This window comes from Rosa rugosa, chromosome 6, assembly GCF_958449725.1.
Source record: "Rosa rugosa chromosome 6, drRosRugo1.1, whole genome shotgun sequence".
Lineage (NCBI taxonomy): Eukaryota > Viridiplantae > Streptophyta > Magnoliopsida > Rosales > Rosaceae > Rosa > Rosa rugosa.
In genome coordinates, this window is record NC_084825.1 from 45580804 (window position 1) to 45601606 (window position 20803).

The window sequence follows — 20803 nt, forward strand, 5'->3', positions numbered from 1 at the left end:
ACCGTTTCTATATCGTTGCTAGGGGTTAAAGCCACGTTACAGCCACTTTTTAGATGGTCAGTGCCCTGTGGAGCCGTATCTATGAAAAAAAAAACACGCATTTTTTTTTTTTAATAAAATACAGCTGTTCTTAAGGTTCAATTAATGAAACTGTCGAATACAAAAGGGAGACATGGAGCCTAAACCTCTGATTGCAGTAAGCATATAGAGAACGTCTTAAAATAATATCAGGAGTCTCTATCAAATAAATGTATTCAGCTAGGCACCAACTAAAAGAGAGTGTTCTACTAGCTATTCTATTTGCTTTGACATAGTGATGACATAACGGAAAGATAACTCGATATGTAACACAATTACAACATAGCATAATGACTATAAGCATAGCTTTCCTACTATATTGCCGTCGGAGAATAAATTCGACGACACTAAGTTTCACCCTGCTACTAGGAGGTTACGACCATTTAACAATTCGCCGCTTACCCAGAGCAGACAAGGCACACATGTTTATTTAACCAAAAATAGACAGGCATGTTTTCTTTTGTGACTTGTTTCAAATTCAGACCTGTGGGCCCCATATATTAAGAAATGTCCCCAGCATTCATGTGTAAGTGGCTTTATTATTATTATTATTATTATTATTATATTCTCTTTTTTTTTGCTACAAGGAAAGAAAAACTACAAAGAAAAACCACGACAACAACCCCCGCCCAGCTGATCCAAATGGAACGCTGGAAACACAGAAACGGGGAGACAATGGAACCAGACTAAAGGAGTGGAACTTCGAAAACCTAAATCAGCCAATTTGTCAGCCACAAAGTTGGCTTCACGAAAGATATGTCGAAATCTAATGGAGTGAAACTTGGCTGCCAGACAAGCAATATCATCAACGAGAAGCTTGATTCGCCAAGGAGGGGGGGTCTTCTTGAGAATGCAGTCAATAAGCAGCTTACAATCACCTTCCACCCAAATACTGAGGTGCTGATTCAAAAGAGCGGAGCTCAAACCATCTCTCAAGGCAGTAGCTTCTGCAGTTAGAACTCCAGCATGACCAATTCTTCGAGTAGCCGCAATAATAGGATTACCGTTAGAATCTCGAATACAAAAACCAGTCGAAGCAACACCATGCTTGACAGAACCATCAAAATTAAGTTTGACTTGATTATCATCAGGAGGCTTCCATTTGATGTGAAAAGATCGGGAAATTTTCTGTTTCGGAACTAAGCGATTAGCCAGCCAGTAGCTAGTTCCAAAATTAGCAGCCCCATAACAAGTTTGAGAAGGGGAAGGAACTAGCTGCCGGAAGACTGATCGGTTCCTATTATTCCAAATAGACCAAGAGAGTAATAAAATGTGTTCAATAGTAGAAATCTCTACATTCGGATTATCAAAAAGATGCTGAATCCAATTCACAAAAGAATCTTGCCAAAAAGTAGGAGTAATGGGAAGCTGAGAGAGATTCCAAACAAAAGAAGCAGAGGGACAATGCATAAAAATATGATCTAACGACTCAAGCTGGGAGAAACAAAGAGGGCAATCAGGAGGAATATTCGGATTAAAAGTAGAGAGTTTGTCTCTAGTTCTAAGCTTTTCTCTAAGTAAAATCCAACAGAAAATTTTGACTTTTGGAGGGATTCTAAGCTTCCATATTCTATTAAGGAGAGGAGCTTTCGAATGAGCAGGACAGTGCTGAGCCTGTAACCAAGTAGCACTCTTGATAGTAAACTTACCAGAACTAGAAGGACCCCAGAAAAATTCATCTTGAATATTATTCAAAGGAATAGGAATAGCCAAAATTTTGTCAACAATATCCTGAGGCAAAACAGAAAGAAGATCGTGAACTTTCCAAGAATGATTATCAATAAAATCAGCTACTGTAAGAGACCAGTTTAGAGTATGTCTGTCACAATCAGGAATAAGATTATAAAGCGGAAAAGGTAGAACCCAATTAAAGGACCAAAAATTTATGCTTTCTCCGTTTCCCACAGACCATCTGATGCCTTGAAGTAATAAGTTTCTAGCGTCCAAAAATTTTTAAAAAAAATTTAAAATATATATTCTCTTTTATGAGTCACCTTTCACTTTGTTCGTGTCTTCATTCATAAAAAAAATTTTAAAAATATATATATTCATATATATTGAGAAATGAATTATCAGTTATTCTATTCTGTTTCTTCTACTGCTTTGGCTTCAACTTCTACTACAAATTCAACAAATGCTTCTCCCTAATTATCATTTTTCCTCCTTGCTTGCTCCTTCTGAACCTGTGGTCAATACCAAGCTTGTTAAATCACATAAATCGCTTAATTGTGATATGAAATAATAGTAACATAATTGTGCAGTGCAAATATACCACCTTCAATTTTCTCCACTAGTGATGAAATACTTCTGTATCTTGTTGGGGGAATTCTGCTCAATCTTCTGAAACAAAGAATGTGGCTTTATGTTTATGCAAACATCACATATGTGTATGTACATGTACATGCCACTCCAAATTACTAACATTATTGTGCACATGCAGTTTATATATATGCTAAAAGTAAATCACTATATAACTAACAAATCCATTTTCCCTTTCTTATGGGAAAATGATCATTTACCTAATTTTGGGGTTAATTAACCCCACTTATCTAAATACTCTAAAAGATTGCCCACTTACTCAAATATTCTAAGAGATCATTTCCCTAATACCCAATTAAGTATTTTTTTTTTTTTTATTTATTATTTATTTTTGGGACAATTTTGCCCTCTCTTTTTTTGTCACTTAGAGAGAGAAGTCATTGGAGACCTTGCCGGACTCCGGTGACTAGTGGCCGGCCGTGGACTCCGGCAACCGGTGACCCAAATCCGGCGATGGGTTACTGGAATTCCAAATCCGGCTACTGGACTGGTGACCAAAAAGTGAATTGCATAAACTCCCAAAACCAAAATGAATACACTACAGACACAATTGATCAATTTATATGTTCAATTGTACACGTTCACTTTTTTTTTTTCTTTTTTTTCCTTCCCCATTCTCGGAGCTCACAGTATACCAACAAAAAAAAAAAGTGCTCTGGGCACCCAAAAATTGCTTTGGGCACCAGATCGGATCGATCGGGGACGAAGACACCGGCGATTGCTCTAGGCACAAAGACACCAGTGATTGGCGCGACCAGTGGCCGGTAGTCTGTACAGATCGGCGACGAGATGCAGGTCTGACTTGTCGCGGTATGGGTCGAGGAACGCTGGAGGTCATGGTTTGATGAGGAACAATTGAACAAATCTTAGAAGTTTTGATCGTTTGTTCAACGACTTCGCCAACTCCGGCCGGGATCGGTTGTTCAGAAGCTTTGACGGTGGGCTCGAGGTCGAAAAAAATGGCACGTGGGACGTGCTTGCCTGCACCGGTCTCGGAGAAGAAGGTGTTGAAGGTGTCGTCGCTCGGCATCTGGCCGTCCAGCTGGAGAGAGAGAGAGAGTCTGAGAGGAGTGTAGTTTGTTAATTAAAATGAGTGCAAAACTATCAATAGATGTTAGATTTGGTAAATGGGAGCAAAAAACTCTTAGTGGAGTAAGTGGGCAATTTTTAGGTTGAAATTGGGTAAGTGGTCATGGCCCCTTTTCTTATTGCATTTTGTCCAAAAGGTAAGCCTTATGAGAAATCTAAATGAATAAAAGAAATGAAAGTAGGGCCTTAATAAAACTCAAAGCTATTTGATACCCACGAATACCAAATATTAGTGACATGAATAGACAGCAAATTGATCCGAGCCATGCTGTAGGTTTTTTTTTTTTCAAGTTTCATATATAGTAGATAAATATTTACAATCTAAAAAGCATCGGCGCTATTTAGAATATGATTTGTTTTGTTGTTAATAATAGATTAGCGACAAATGCAAACAATAATAAACTTTTTTCATAATTTGTAGAAATTTACAAATGCAAAACAGAATTGTTCTCCCTTAAAAAAAAAAAAAAAAAAAAAAATACAGCAGCATTGTAAAAAAAAAAAAAAAAAAAATATGGCAGAACTGTAATTTCATTCAAAAGTCAAGGGCAAAACCGTCACTTCACTATTACATGAATAGTGATGAACAGTGCAACCACCTTTAGTATATGTACAAGGAGTGAAATCGCCTTCCGCAAGAGAGCGTTTTCAAAGATCTATAATTGAAGAAAGTGAACAAACGAAAATGGCAAAAGCATCGCACAACAACCTAAGTGAGTCCCAAAACTGTAATTGAGAATAAAACAAAGGGCAAAACCGTAAGTCCACTCCGACCAACAATGAACAGTCTTTCAACTTTAGATGCATGTATAATTGTGGCAAAACAAGTGTGGCTTTTGCTCACATTTGTTGTGGTGAAGTCCTTTTATCGAAGAAGGATAAAATGGTAAAATAACAAATCTATGAAAATTATAAAACAAAAAATAACACAAAACGAGGAGACGACTTGAGAATACAAAGAAGCCCGATAAGCCAATGGGTAACATCTCCCGCTCTCTCCAATATTCTTCTTCCGGTCAATCTATCATGTCCGGCGACCTCAACCGACTGCAAATTTGATGCCCTTCTATGTTCCCAACGTTTTCTCTATCAAAGATCGCGCCTTTCCCGTTTCGCTAAATATTCAATCCTAGGGTTAGGATTTCCATTCCCAATTTTCCCCCAAATCAATTTCCAATTTCACCATGGGGAATAACGACTTCCTCGCGCTGAAGGCAATCGTGAACCGAATCAAAGCCTAGTTGAAATTTACTTATGTACCAAATATCTGGGATTTAATTGGGATTATTCTTCGAGTTCCCATAAAATTAGTTAGTCTTGCAATTAGTAGACTATATATAGTGTCTTCAGTCTCAAGCCTAGGTGTTTCAATGGAAAAATGCAGTTCCCCGAAATAAGTCTCTTCATGAATCTTCTTTGATCTAATTCTCCCTATTTCTAACCAAATCTCATTCTCTTCTCTTCTTCAAACCCTAATCCGACTTATTTTTCTCTGTTTTCTCTCAATCGGTGCTACTTGTATCTTTCTCTCTTAACAAAAGAGATGTTTCAAGGCCAAGAGATATTCAATTAGAGACGAAATTATAGGTGAGAAACCTTTATTTATCCTATTCGGAGTGGGAGACACATCTTTTGACTTGGTCAAAAATTTCTTTTAGGTCTTGAATTCGATGGACGTGAATTATTATTATTATTATTTTTTGTTTGACGGGCGGGAAGTTTTAGCGCCATAAGTAATTAGCTGACTACCAAAACGACATCGCTTCGTTAGAAAGGTAAAGCTAATCCCCATGAGCATCTCTCTTCTATTCATTCTCTTTAACTTTGAGGAACTTTCCATCGCTTCTTTCCATCCTTCAAGTTTGCCCAGAGAAAGAAAGAAAAAAAAGCAAAAATCAAAAGCTGTGTACAAACTCACCGACGCTTATCTGAGTTTATAAGCTGAGAATGGCTTCAGGAGAAGAAGGTCATGCAATTGGTATTGATCTAGGGACAACGTACTCGTGTGTGGCGGTATGGCAGTATGATCATGTAGAAGTCATAGTGAATGATCAGGGCAACAGGACTACTCCATCTCAAGTTGCCTTCACTGATACTGAGACGTTTGCAGGTGATGCAGCACTCAACCAGATCATCAGAAACCCTACAAACTCCATCTTTGGTAAGGTTATCTTCCCATATATACATTTATAAAAATGTTCGTTTCCTCAGATTAAATGTATATAACCTTTGATGCAGTGATTGAGTGATCTTTCTTCATTTCATTCTCTCTCTTCCTATTGTTTTTCCTGTCACTTTTTTTTTTAATTAATAAGGGATTAAGCGATATTAGCTCCTCGGAGGCAAACGATGTAGGGAACAAATCCCACCCTCTATCCAGAAGGAGAGGGGTTTGTCACTTTGATTAGCTGAGCATTGCATTTTCAGTATCCCATGTTAATTCTGAAGTTTCAATATCCCATGTTCTGAATGAGGTTGACTCAATATGCTTATCCTGATATTTTTACTACCAAATGGAGCTTAGAGCTTAAGGTTACTTTGCAGTGAGATTACACTAACATAGCATTGTTAGAAGAACACTGTTGCCACCAAATTTGCGAACAAATTTTTATCGTAGTCTGTTTCAAGTTTTGATGTTCTAATTTTTTATATTATCTTTGTTTTATTTCTTTCTGCTACATCAAACATTTTGTTTACTTTACGTACCCCATGTTTGAATGAGGTTGACTCCATGTTGTGTTTCTTCTTATGGTTCATGTTTCTACATATATAAGAAGCGGTGAGACTGCAGAAACATTAAATGGTTTTAGTTAATTTTGTTAGTAAAGAAGAATGTTGTCACCCAATTTCTTAGATTTTTGTTTTAGCCTGTTGCCTTTGCAAAATCTAAGTTGTTTGGAGGGGTTCTGATTCTATTTCTATCACCAATTTCAGATGCAAAGCGTTTAATTGGTAGGAGATTCAGTGATGCTTCTGTTCAAAGTGATATGAAGCTCTGGCCATTCAAGGTCATTGAAGGTCCTGATGATAAGCCTATGATTGTGGTTACCCACATGGGCCAAGAGAAACAGTATTCTGCCGAAGATATCTCATCCATGGTCCTCTCAAAGATGCGGGAGATTGCTGAGGCCTACCTCTGCTCAACTGTTAAAAATGCAGTTATCACAGTCCCTGCTTACTTCAGTGACTCACAGCGGAATGCTACCAAAAGTGCTGCCATCACAGCTGGCCTGAAGGTGACGCTCATGATCAATGAACCAACTGCTGCAGCCATCGCTTATGGCCTTGACAAGAAGGCCAGTTGGTATCGAAAGAGAACCGTGATGATGTTTGATTTTGGTGGTGGTACTTTAGATGTGTCATTACTTACCATTAGTGGTGGTATCTTTCAAGTAAATGCCACAGCTGGAGACAGTCACCTTGGCGGTGAAGACATTGATAGCCAAATGGTGAAGCATTGTGTTGAGCATTTCAAAAGGAAGCACAATTTGGACATTGATGGAAACCCGAAAGCTCTTGGGAGGCTGAAAAGTGCTTGTGAGAAGGCAAAGAGGCGACTTTCATTCTCATCTTCAACTGACGTTGAAATTGACTGTTTGTATCAGAATACTGATTTCTACATAACCTTGACCCGTGCCAAGTTTGAAGAAATCAACAAGGATTTCTTCAACCGGTGTATGGTGCCTGTAGAGATGTTTGAAGGATGCTAAAATGGACAAAGGAAGTGTTGATGATGTTGTTCTTGTTGGTGGCTCCCCTAGAATTCCCAAGGTTCAAAAACTATTGCAAAATGTATTTGAGGGTAAGGAGTTGTGCAAAGGCATTAATCCTGATGAAGCTATTGCACAAGGTGCTGCTATTCAAGCTGCAGTTTTGAGTGGGAATGGAAATGGGAAGCTTCAAGACTTTAGTCTTTTGGATGTCACACCTTTTTCACTTGGGGTTGAGACTGGGCGAGAACGTGACATGACAGTTGTGATTCCAAGAAACTCCAGCATTCCCATAAAAAAGAACTATACTGTAACTACTCGCCATGATAACCAAGCTGTTGTAAAGTTTGCTGTTTATGAGGGTGAGAGTATAACAACTGTGAATAATTACTTTCTGGGTGACTTTAGGCTCCAAGATATTCCTCCAGCTCCCAAGGGTGTTCCTAAGTTCAACATCTGCTTTGACATTGATGCTAGTGGCATTCTGAATGTATCTGCTGAGGACATGTTGACAAGCCAAAAGAAAGGGATTACCTTTTCAAATGACAGAAACTCAGATGGAATTGAGAGGGTTATGTAATAATCAATATTAGTTATCCCATGCTTGAAATAGAAGGTCAAGACTAAAACCAGTGTGAAAACTCTGTATTTTTCTTGGTTTATGGTCATAATGTTTCTGATTAACGTTGATGTCAATTCGTGCTGCTGAATGCATTTGTTTTTCTACCAGAATGCTTTTTCATACGTAAACATGTCTGGCATCTAGATAGGCCATTCTACAACACTGATCATTCTGTTAATATAAACAGAAGTTATATTCAACCAAGGGCAAGACAGATGAAAACTTAAAATGTGGTTCAAAATCTCATCTTCTCTTTTTAATTATGATCTTCACTGTGACACACTCTTGACAAGTCCGAAACATGTTAGTTTTCTAATTTTCTGTTTCTCCAATACTTAGTAAAAATATAGTTCAACTACACATGCAGATAACTAATTAACATCTTTATTTATTTTTTTCATTTTTTATCAGGTCATTTAAGGGATTTGAGGAATACGATCCTGAAACCCAAACAATTCTGTGTTTTCCTTGAAATCTTGTATTTATTCTTGCTTGATTCTATCAATGAAGAAGGGTAAGTTGGAAAGGCATGTTTCAGTTTTTTTGGTCTTTTAAGTAGGTAAGGTAGCTAAAGAGGTGTTTCAGGGACAAGGTATGAACGGTTTGTACTATTAACAAAACAAATTTGTGGTTTTCTATTGGTTTGGTAAGGATTGCTCACCTAAGGAACAGTTTTAAGAGACTGTGAGAGACAAATGCATCTCAACCACATGTATTAAATATAAAAGCAGAAATTATAACAACTTAAAATTATGCATTTATTTTCAGCCGTCAGATTCACTTGTCCCTCACAGTCCCTTAAAAACTGTCCCTTAGATGAGCATGCCTTATGGTTTGGTGATTTGGTATTAATGAATATACATTGAGATGAACCCACAATAGATCAGTCCTTTAAGTTTCTATACACTATACACTGAACGTTTTATCCTCCCCCAATAGATTGGCTCTTTAAGTCTCTGTTCGTCAATTGTGTTGTTTTAAATCGTTGAGTCACTACTCATATTCTATCGATCTCCACATGGTTCTACAGCTCCACAAGAATTGTTGATAAATTAATATAATTATTATAGTTGGAATTACTTATGAATCAAATATATGGTAGTTAATTAGGGTAATTGTTCGAGTTCCTGTAAAGTTTAGTTAGTCTTGCAATTTGTAGGTAGGCTGGACTCTTGGACCCGAGGAATTAAGGAACCGGCCCAAACGGGACCAAAATTGACTGTTTGATGCGGTTCTTAGCAGCAAAAAAAAATACTTCGGTTCGAATTAAACCGAAGTGTAAAATTAGTGGTTGGGTTTCGACTCTCGTTTCTGAAATATTAGTAAATAACTTGAACTAAAATATATATCATGTTGTTTTTTGCTTGGTGACAACTTTTAAGTGTGTAAAATTGTCACAAGCTTATGCTATCACAATAGTGTTGCATACATCATATTACTAACAAAATAAAAAAACCTGGCCATTCTCTTCGAAGTTGCAGAGAATTTGTTACGTTGGTTCGGTGTCAATTCCGGCTGATGATTGGACGAAACCGATTCGAGCCCAGCCCTAGTCTCTTCAATCTTAAGCCTAGGTTTTTCATTCAAACAATGTCGTGCCCCAAAATCTCTATCATCTGTCTCTTCATGTCTTCTCTTTATCTAATCGTCCTCTTTCTAACCTAATCCCATAAATTATTGTCTCTTCATGTATCCTCGTTTCTCTGGCTAATTATCTATAATCTAAAGGGCGTGGACTGTTCACTGGAGTCGTACTGTTCATTCGAGTGCCACTTGTTTGGACCCAAAATGAACATTTTGGCCTGACAAGGCATGTGTTGGAGAAATTGAGCCAATGTCAGTGGCTCAAGCTATATATTTTCGACAAGCTCGAAATATATATTTAGAGGCTAAATAAAGCCTACTATGGAAGCATGGAAGCATGAAAAGTTAACTTTAGCACATTTTCCTACTTCGGCTAGGAGAAACCGAGCTAAACAAGGAAGGAGGGGCGGCAGACTAACCAAACGAAATCTAAATGAGCTAAAACTTTCCAGATTAATTCTAGAAAGCCCAGGGATCATTTCTTATGAAGAGTGCCAGAGCTAGATTTGAGTGGAAGGCCTTCAAACAATCAGTCCAATTTTCTACAGAAGCAAAACTGGAAAACTGGACCTGTAAGAGGTCCAGCAGCATTTCCAGCCCAACCGCATGGAATAAAGCTCTGAAAATTTGTCAGGATGATCTACACTCATAGTGGAACATTTTTTATGAAGAAGTCGAAGGCTCATTCTGAAGGCTTGTTGGAGAAATAATTGAAGGAATAAAGGGGCAGAAACTGACCTAAAACCAGCTCAATATTCACATGTTCATGTTTCCTACCCACATGAAGAAAGCTAGATGCTTTTCTTTTTTTCCTTAGATATATTTTCCTACTACAATCTCTTTAATAGATCATCATCACTTCCATGTTTTTGCACCTTCATGCCTTGCTTTCATTTCATCATTTCTCTATCTTGGAAAATTCTACAATGTGTTAACGTATGACATGCATACAATTGCCTTAAAAGTGGTAAAATGAGTCCTCAAAATAGTAATATTAGTCCTCAAAGTGGTAACATAAGTCCTTAAAGTGGTAAATTTTCTTAGTTTACCATATGAGTCCTCAAAATAGTAATATTAGTCCTCAAAGTGGTAACATGAGTCCTTAAAGTGGTAAAAATAGTTGATGTATGAGAAATGTTAACATACCATAGCTTTACCCCTCTATCTTTTCCATATTTTACAAATCACTTTCATACTCCACTTTCATTATTTTTCTTCCACTCATCATTTCACTCTTCTTTTTCTTCCCTATATAAACACCTTCTCCTCTCATTCTAAAACACCCATTCACATACAACAACAACATCTCTAAGATGATCTAAGTTCTCTCTAGAGCAAACCTCTCTAAGAGCTACTCCTCTCCTTCTCTTTCTCTTAGCGGTGATCACACTCCTAGTCCTAGTCTTCTCAGAAGCCGACTTTCAGTGCCACCAAACCCTCTGTCAACGTACTTCGGTCCTAGTCTCCTCGAGAGCCGATTGTAGTACCACGACCAAACACCGACACAAACCCATTCACATACAACAACAACATCTCTAAGATGATCTAAGTTCTCTCTAGAGCAAACCTCTCTAAGAGCAACTCCTCTCCCTCTCTTTCTCTTTCTCTTACCGGTGATCACACTCCTAGTCCTAGTCTTCTCAGAAGCCGACTTTCAGTGCCACCAAACCCTCTGTCAACGTGCTTCGGTCCTAGTCTCCTCGGGAGCCGACGGTAGTGCCGCGACCACAACGGTTACAGAACCAGCCAAGCAAGGGTAACGCCCTAGCAACCCAGCCAAGCTAAAGTCACGCTTTAGCAAGATCTCAACAGTTCCCGGTGATGTCGCTCTGCTCGATCTACAATATTGAGTATCGATTGTGTTAACAAGAAAAAACTTCAGCAAAGTCCTCACCACGAGGCACAAAGAATACCACGACGAGGTTGGTGCTCTCCTCGTCTACAATCGCTTGATAGAAGTCAGGTCAAGGAACACCCCCGACGACCGCACCCGAATGGTGCTGGCACGCCTGCGCAAGAAAAGAGACTGTTGACCAGCTGCAGCAAAATTGGGGCCAAACACCACTGTTCATTCGAGCCCGAAGTAAATTACGCTTTTGCCCTTATTGTTTTTTTTTTTTTTAAAAAAAATTACGGGCTGCCATCATTCTGTAATCTTCTATGCGTTTCTTCAATAACCTATTTTTGCTCAATTATGGGCTGCTTAACGAGAAGTTCGATTGCTGGTATCTCCGTCTTAACGCAGTAGAAAACACCGGAGTCTGAGACCTCGATGATCGATTGGACCGATCTCAAGTATCGTTCGAAAGCCTTCTTCACTATTCATTTTGGGAAACTTTCAAACTTTCGATTTTGTGAAATTGAGCTCACTTGATCAGATCAGAGGATCCGATTGAGCAATCAGAGATATATGAGAGATTAAGCTCCAGGTAAGCTTCTTATTTGATCGAATGGTTTGGGTACGATTGATTGGGTTTTCAATTTCGGTGCATGCAACTTTGGGTGGTAGAAAATTGAAATGGAGAGGAAATAGCTTTGGTTGGATAGATAGTTTAAAATTAGGTGAGAGTTTGAGAGAGACCGAGATTGATTGGGTTAGGGATAGGGATAGGGTCTGGATTCGAATTTTGTAATTGGATTCAATCTCTAAGAGCTTTTGCTGGACTTCCACAGAGTGAGAGACAGATAGGGAGGGGACTTTTCTCTGCCAATCAGAAGAAGATGATTTGCTGAGGGAAAGTCTAGAGAGGAGGAAGGGATGTCTTGGTCGATTTCAGTCTGTTCCCAATTTGGGAATTTCTGTTTCACATTCAAAGTTTCAATCTTTAAAGGTATCAGCTAACTTCATTATATAAATTTTTCGGTCAATTTTGGGTATTTGGTTCAAACTTATCAATAAAGCATCAAAATTTTGACCACAGTTGATTTTGATTTTGATTTTGATCAAGATTGAGATTTTATTGATTTCGATATGTCATTGAAAGGGTTTTCATATTTTTGTTTTTGCAGGCAATGGCAGTCTCCCCAAGCTAAAGACTCCCCCTCTGAGGTAAATACCCATTTTTCCCTTTCTTTATTTACATCTCAAGGTATGTGCTTTTGTTCTATTGATCTGTTTGGCTGCTCAGAAACTGAAAGAACTGTAATTTGGATTTCACAGCACTTGGGAATTCATCAAAGTTTCGTTTTTGATTAAAGGTTTCAACTTCCTTGCCTCTAGAACTGAAATGAATGAGTATATTCATAGTGTTTAGTGATAACTAGACATACAATTGCTTAGTAATTAATGTAAATTGTGATCATAGGAAACAAGAACAGCATAATGTTATGATTTTGGACCGAAGTTGTTTACTTTTAATGGGAATTGATTTCAAATTATTCCTTCAACAGCAACAAATAGTGATAACCTTTATGCCCAAGATTTAGATATAAGAAAGAAATTATCTGCATTCTAGATGTTTAATAATTAAATGGGTAAGGTTGGGTGATCTCACAAAGTTCAATTTCTTTATTACTTGACAGAATTATTTGTTTGCTTTCAAGAATCTTATATTATTTCTCTTCAACAAAAATTATTAGATCTGTAATTGGAATTTAATAACTAAAACTCTGCTTGATCAGGAGCGTATTGAAGGACGGTTGAGATATCTCAAAAGCCAGAAAGAGAAACTCAAATCTTGCATTATATATGACTGATCTTCAGTGCTTTGTAAACTCGAAACAATTTTAGGGACATGAAACTTTGTCTTTTATTGTAAATTATTTGCAACAACAAACCCCGCAGCAAAGCGCGGGTACCATTACTAGTTTCTCTTATTTCTAACCTAACTTCTTTCTCTTCTCTTATTCAAACCTTAATCCCACTTATTTTTCTCTGTTTCTCTCAATTGGTACTACTTGTGTCTTTCTTTCTTTGTTTTTTTTGTTAAGGTTGCTTACTTAAGAGGTGTTTTAAGGCCAAGAGTTCTACAGGAAAATACCTTGACGTCTCCAATTAGCAGTGGGGGTTTTTGGGCCTCGAATTCGACAAATCCACGCTCTTTTTTTTTTTTTTCATGGGCGGGAAGTTTTAGCGCCTTAAGTAATTAGTTGACTACCAAAAACGACATTGCTTCGTTAGTAAGGGAAAGTTAGTCGCCATGAGCATCTCTTTTTCTGTTCACTCTCTCTAACTTTGAGAAACTTTCCATCGCTCTGTCCAGAGAAAGAAAGAAAAAATAAAAAATAAAAAAGCTGTGAACAAACTCATCGACGCTTAATCTCCACAGTCGCCGCCACCTCTGACCACCTCCATACGCGATTGGTTGGTATCTATGTACTTTCATATGTGATTTTGTATTTTCTGCTTTCATCCTCAAATTTTGCCAAAACCCCTAGAAACTGGTCTGGGTTTGTACTTGCTACCGGTGATTAGAGATAACCAGGATGAACTTGTGTGTGTTTTTGTTTTCGGGTTTGGTTTAAAGCATTGATGTACCGTTAACTCACAAGTATTCTGATCGTCAGTGTGTTTATATTAGTTTTGAGTTTTTTAGGTGAGAATGGCTGGAATAGAAGGTCATGCAATTGGAATTGATCTCGGCACAAAGTACTCATGTGTGGGAGTTTGGAAGCATGATAACAATAATGTTGATATCATAGTCAACGATCAGGGCAACAGGACCACGCCGTCATGTGTTGCCTTCACTGGTACTGAGCTTCTGGTAGGAGAAGCAGCGTTTAATCAGCTCGTGAGAAACCCCGAAAACTCCATCTTTGGTAAGGCTTCTTCTTCCCCATATTCAATATACATTTCCGCGATGTTTTCTTTAACTTTCTTTACCATTTTACTTTTAAAGGAGTTAAAAACTTCTTAGTTTTGAACTTTTGATATGTACCCTTGTAAAGAATGACTCAATTAAGGGTTGAAAACATGTATCCTCATATTATAAAGAATGCCATCTGAATTGCAACAAATGCTGCATCTTTCAAAAGAAAATTGATTTGAATCAATTTGCAGATGCAAAGCGGTTAATTGGCAGGAAATTCAGTGATACGTCTGTACAAAGTGACAAGAACCTCTGGCCATTCAAGTTGGTTGAAGGTCCTGATGATAAGCCTATGATTTTGGTTATGCATGAAGGCAAAGAGAAACAGTGTGCTGTTGAAGAGGTCTCATCCATGGTTCTTGCAAAAATGCGGGAGATTGCTGAAGCCTATCTTGGATCAACTGTGAAGAATGCAGTGATCACAGTCCCTGCTTACTTCAATAATTCACAGCGTGAGGCTACAAAAAAAGCTGGTATTTCTGCAGGCCTAAATGTGATGCGTATCATCAATGAACCAACTGCAGCAGCCATTGCTTATGGCCTTGACAGGAAGGCTGGTTGGTATAGCAAGAGAAATGTACTCATATTTGATTTGGGTGGGGGTACTTTGGATGTGTCACTTCTTACAATAGGTGATGGTGTCTTTGAAGTGGAAGCCACTGCTGGGGATACTCATCTTGGAGGTGAGGACTTCGATACCAAAATGGTGAATTACTGTGTTGAGGAATTTAAGAGGAAGCACAAGTTGGATGTCAGTGGAAACATCAGAACTCTTAGGAGGTTACGAAATGCATGTGAAAAGGCAAAGAGGAGGCAGGCTTTCATTTACAACTACAACTGACATTGAAATCGAATGTTTGCATCAGGGTATCGATTTCTATGTGACATTCACCCGTTCCAAATTTGAACAACTCAACATGGATTTCTTCACCAAATGTATGGAGCCTGTGCAAAAGTGTTTGGAGGATGCTAAAATGGACACGGACAGTGTGGATGATATTGTTCTTGCCGGAGGTTCTTCAAGAATTCCTAAGGTGCAACAACTATTACAGAATGTGTTTAAGGGAAATGAACTGTGCAAGAGTATTCATCCTGATGAGGCTATTGCATATGGTGCAGCTGTTCAAGCTGCAGTCTTGAATGGCCATGGAAATGGAAAGCTTCAAGACTTTACTCTCTTGGATGTCACCCCACTCTCACTCGGGGTGGACACTACAGAAGAACATTGCAACAGATTCATGACAGTCGTCATCCCAAAGAACAGCAAAATTCCCATAAAAAAGAACACAAGTATAACTACTAGCTGCCATAATCAATCTGAAGTCGAGTTCCCCATTTATGAGGGTGAGAGTGAAACAACCATAAATAATAACTTTCTGGGCCAGTTCGTGCTTGAGGGCATTCCTCCAGCTCCCCTGGGTGTTCCAAAATTCGATGTTTGTTTTGAGATAGATGCTAATGGTATCCTAAAGGTATCTGCTAAGGACAAGTCCACCGGCCAGAAGAAGGAGATTACGATCATCAGTGGTTGTGACAAAAAACAAGGAATCGAGACTCTGGTGTAAGTGCGTAACAGGGTTTACTTATCATATTTTGATATTTGCAAGGAGCTAGCATGCCATGTGTTTTTGTAGTGTTATGTTTTTGTCAATTCTGAACTTTTTATTATTACTTCTTTGAGTTTTTTCAAGGGGAAATGATCATTTATCTAATTTTAGCTTAAAAATTGCCTACTTACCCAAACACTCTAAGAGATTGCCTACTTACTCAAACACTCTAAGAGATTTTTTTTTGAGAAAAGGAGATACTTTCATTCATATATCCATGGCCAGAAGGCACGTACATCGAATGCTGTCTTACACCAAAATCATACAGGGTATAAGCTACCAGGCAAAGGACAGGTGACCCTCACTGTTAACACATGCGCTCACTTATTGAGCCTACATACAGGAGATCAAATCCTCACTACAAAACCTCTCTTTTGAAAAGTAACCTATTCGCCTAGAGACCTCAATTGGTGTACAACTAGAGAGAACTAAGAAGCAAGTAGTAAAAGACTCAAAGTCAAGTACTAGGCAAGGAGACCCGGGAACCAAAAGCTTCCCAAGCCCTTGTCTCGAGAATCCTCCGTCGTAACTACTCAAGAGGAGTTGCTAGAGGCACGAAAGTGCGTAGTTCCCTAACAAAATTAGAGAGTAATACAAACCTAGGATTCCAAAACAAGGAAATATACTAGTAACTAAAAACATTAAAATATAAAATAAAACATTTTAATGGACTAGGGCATAACCCCAGCCCAAAACTTGAGCCCAAAAAGGTCATCAAGAGATTATTTCTCTATTACCCAATTAAGTATTTTTTTATTCTTTTTTATTTATTTTTGGGATAATTTTGCCCTCTCCTTTTTTGTCACTTAGAGAGAGAAGTGATAGGAGACCTTGCCGGACTCCGGTGACCAGTGGCCGGTTGCGGACTCCGGTGACGGGACTCCGGCGATCGTGACCGGAATTCTGCGTCTGGTGACCGGAATCCGGCGACCGGTGACCGGAATCCCGAATCCGGCTACCGGGACCGGTGACCGGATTCCGGCATCTGCTTTTATTACCCCCCAATAATACTCAGTAATCATATTATTGCCCCCCAATAAACATATTATTGCTCCTCAATAACAAGTTTATTGGGGATCAATAATTAGTGAAAAATGAAGATGTTTTGAATTTTGAAACCTTTCGGAGGTTTATCCAAATAAATAATTTTATTATTGCCCCCCAGTAATCTTATTATTGCCTTAATAAACATTTTATTGCCCCCCAGTAATTTTTTTATTTGTTTTGTTTCGGGTTTTCACGGAGGCCGTGAAAACAGACCGACACCTCCATCAATTGTTGCCAACACCTCCATCTTGGAACACTTCAAAGAGATAGAAACAGAAGAAGACTATCTCATTCTCAAAAAAAAAAAAAAAACCACCCAGAATTTGCTCTGGGCACCAAATCGGAGCAAGCTTCAGCAACCCCCCCCCCCCCCCCCCCGACCGGGACTTTTTCTCAACCAATCCTTCCAACTGCCACCTCTTCCTCGTCGCCGACCACTGCCAGGGCCGCATCGCCCTCTTCCTCGACCTCTGCCACAAGTCCCAGTCCTCTGGTTCGACGCCGACACCACCAACAACTTCAACCTCGCCGCCCAGGCCCTCTGCTCAGTCCAGGCCCGATCCGAATCCTACCTCCTCGACGCCATCTCCGGACTCTCCTTCCTCTCCGTCTACGACCCCAACGAGTCGTCGAATCCAATTACGAGATCGAGAAGTCGCCAAGCTTGTTGCAGCAGACGAGCATGACGACGGCGACGATGGAGGCATAGGCTTGACGATGGAGTGCGGCGGTGATGGCCGAGAAATTCCCATTGGTAGCCGGCGGTGATGGAAGCTACGAGGCCTAGGGCTTGACGACGGTGGTCTGGGTGAGGAAGCAGATGTGTGTGTGTGTGTGTGTGTGTGTGTGTGTGTGTGTGTGAGTGAGTGAGTGAGAGAGAGAGAGAGAGACAAAATTGTCAATAGTTGTTAGATTGGGTAAATGAGGTTAAAAAACTCTTAGTGGAGTAAGTGGGCAATTCTTAGCCTAAAAACGGGTAAGTGGTCACGGCCCCCCTTTTTTCTAAGCAAGTTACAGACTTGTAGTTCCCCCCTTCAAGTTTCTCCACACACATTGTTCAATCCACAAAGCGATGGAAGATGTGCCCTATAGTATGTTACTAGGTAGTTCGCCCGCGCGATGCTGCGGTTTGTTTGTTTTTTTTTTTTTTACTGAATTTCATACATAATGGAGTGATAACCATAAGCTTAAAAACATAAACACAAATTAACAAAGCTGGTGTTCTAACCAGACTTTATACTCACATAGTTCAAAATTGGATATTCTCGAGTAGAAGCAGGTATTTTAACCAAGCTCGTGCATTTACATTTCTCGAAAAATTGGTATCTAACTACAGCTGTATGTTATATACAGATACAAAAGCGGTTACCACCATGCGAAATGGCCTACATTTTTAGTCTGGACCAATTATTCTACATGATGTCTTCAGATGTGTCATTAGCTGCTTCGTCTATTGTTGACGGCTGTGTTGGTCAGCAGTTCGTTTGTCCTTAGATGTGATGGGCTGCCACTGATATATTTGAATCAAGAATAGCAACATATAAAACGTAAGTAGAGGAAGATGAGGCTAGGTGATCAATCAACAGGTTATAACCTAATTCATGTATTTCTAACAGCAAGTTATGAATCAAATCAAGGATTCTGACCACTGTAGTTAATCACAACTCATTTAGTTGCAGTCTAGGTTTCTCCTAATCAAAACACAAAGGTGTTCATGAACATAAGTGAAACTAAAAAAGAGGATGAGCAAGTTATGGTGAAGAAAGATAGAGAACGCAGGGTACTAAAACTGAAAGTGAATTCAATATGTTGAAAGCAAGGCTGTAACATCCATGTAACTTTTTGAGATTGGGGTTCTGTGGCTGTGGCTGTGGCTGTGGACTCATGAAAACGACGCTACAATAATTGGTATTCTGTGTTTTCCGTAAATGCTTAGCAGGGGGATGATTTAAATGTGGTCACTAAAAGCTGAAAGAAAAAGGGTCTAGAAATAGCAGGCATTTTAAGGCTACTGTAATAATTCACTATATGATGTGTCTGCTTGATGTATTTGCAGCCACAAAGTATTTTAACTGAGCTAGGTTCATCAAAAAATATAATATGGAAATTTGTTTATAAGAATGATATAGCAGCAAACATCTCATGATTACAAAGACCTTCACGATTCATATGCTCAGACCAGCTCATAGTGTTTCTGTTTGTTTCCTTTCAAATAGCTATGAAGTATAATCAATGGGGAAGGAGCAAAGAGGATGGCATTGTTCCAGCAAACATAGGGAACAAACATATAGAACACCAACAACAATCTAAATGAAGATAAAAATAGGCTGAAAACTTTGATTCCAGTACATACATTGGAAACTGGAATGAAGGGTCTAGAATTTCATGCATCAACTCCTTGTTAACAAATCATGCATATCTGTTACTACTTAGAACCATAGTGGACTGCAGTCTGATGTGCGATGCCAAAAATAGACTAAACTGATCTATACTATAGGGAGGGAAAAAGAAGTGCATCAATTCTTTCCCAACAACAAATTACCGCTCCTGGTAAAGATAAATGGCAACCAAGTTCAAGGAGGTTTTTCATTTAGCATGCAAGGGTATAAGTTAATATTCACATTGTAAGAAAGTGACTGCAGTCTTACCAATAGCAGCAGTTATTTTGGATGTTGTCAAAATTATCAGATTTGGTGCTGATTTTGATTTCTCCAGCTGAGTTAGTAGCGCATTCACCATCTGGCATGTTAATTTGAAGGTGCCATTTAGAAAAGGAGCTGCTGTGAAATGAATCCAAAATGTTAATATAGACATTTGTATTACATCTGATCAAAAAGCTTAGAAAATAGCCTGCAAAAGGAAGTAGAGCGAGCATGGTACCCGAATAGAATCTAAAGGTTCAGAACCCGATAAAGCGGATTTTGTGGTAGCAGCAAGGCTTTCAACTTCATCTGCAGCATTGCCATACATTTATAACCAAGCCAGGTGGAAGAAAAATGAGCATAAAATCAAAAATCACAGTAACATTATATCTCACCGATCAAAATAAATACCAGATTGGTTTCCTCCTCTACCTCTCTTGAATTTTTTGGAAAGCTTTGCAACCCTAGATTGAGAAGAAATATTCAACATTGGTACAACCGCATGTTCTAAATCCAACTTTACTTTACAAAAAGCAGACATATTCAACTTGCCACTTTCAGGGAGAACCATTTGCTGAATAGAGAACGTGCATTAATTTCAACCAATTGGGGACTGTGGGGGTATCTGTAAAACATAAAATGATGAGTACTTTCGGTTATGCATTGGAACAATGGAAAAAATTCTTTGATGAAGCTTAATCCATGTTTTCATTTTGGATACTGCTTGAAAATCTTAGACAACATTTACAACATGCACTTATCTTTGTTAGTCATGATCAGCATTTGCAGATATGATTCATGATCAGCATTTGGAATAAAAGAACATAGATATAAAAGGTTTAGAAAAAGAAAGCATATTCTTATAGATATTCCTGAACAGAACATAGAATATACCAAGCATATACCATAGACAATATAAAAGAAACAGATAACACAGGATTCGACATCTTGCAGATCTACATAATACACACACACACACACATATTAATACTAAATACAGAAGAAAATGCAGATGTTTTTCTGCATAAATTTTCTATTCATCTGTTAGAAATTTGACTGGGATCTATCAATTTCTACTCATCTTATGCCTCTTGCCAAATTAAGATGATTCATATGGCTATACAAAACAAAACTCAGCAGTTCTAGATGAACAATAAACCATTCAATTCAGAATTTGTAATACATATAAACCAACAATACTTCACTATGTTTGGAAAACTACATCCAATGGCTTTCATGAAAACGCCCAAATGATGTAGTCGTACCCTCCTTACTCCTTAGTTATTTGAAAATAAAG

General features: G+C 38.6%; 1 protein-coding gene, 1 long non-coding RNA gene and 2 pseudogenes across 2 annotated transcripts; 2 read left to right on the plus strand and 2 right to left on the minus strand.

Moving 5' to 3' along the window:
* LOC133714460 (heat shock cognate 70 kDa protein-like) overlaps window positions 1–7886 on the plus strand; it is a 76626-nt pseudogene extending 68740 nt beyond the window's left edge.
* On the minus strand, window positions 676–1757 carry LOC133716872 (uncharacterized). Its single transcript, XM_062143517.1, has 2 exons — window positions 1728–1757; window positions 676–1395 (listed from the first exon to the last, which is right to left on the minus strand). Exons 1-2 carry the CDS (start codon window positions 1755–1757, stop codon window positions 676–678), a joined length of 750 nt encoding a protein of 249 aa, XP_061999501.1.
* Window positions 7887–13538: 5652 nt separating the features above from the next.
* LOC133713544 (heat shock cognate 70 kDa protein-like) lies at window positions 13539–15869 on the plus strand (annotated as a pseudogene).
* Window positions 15870–18144: 2275 nt separating this feature from the next.
* LOC133713551 (uncharacterized) lies at window positions 18145–20052 on the minus strand. Its single transcript, XR_009848081.1, has 4 exons — window positions 19902–20052; window positions 19745–19815; window positions 19513–19644; window positions 18145–18374 (listed from the first exon to the last, which is right to left on the minus strand). It is a non-coding gene; the product is annotated as an uncharacterized LOC133713551 (long non-coding RNA).
* Window positions 20053–20803: the final 751 nt, after the last annotated feature.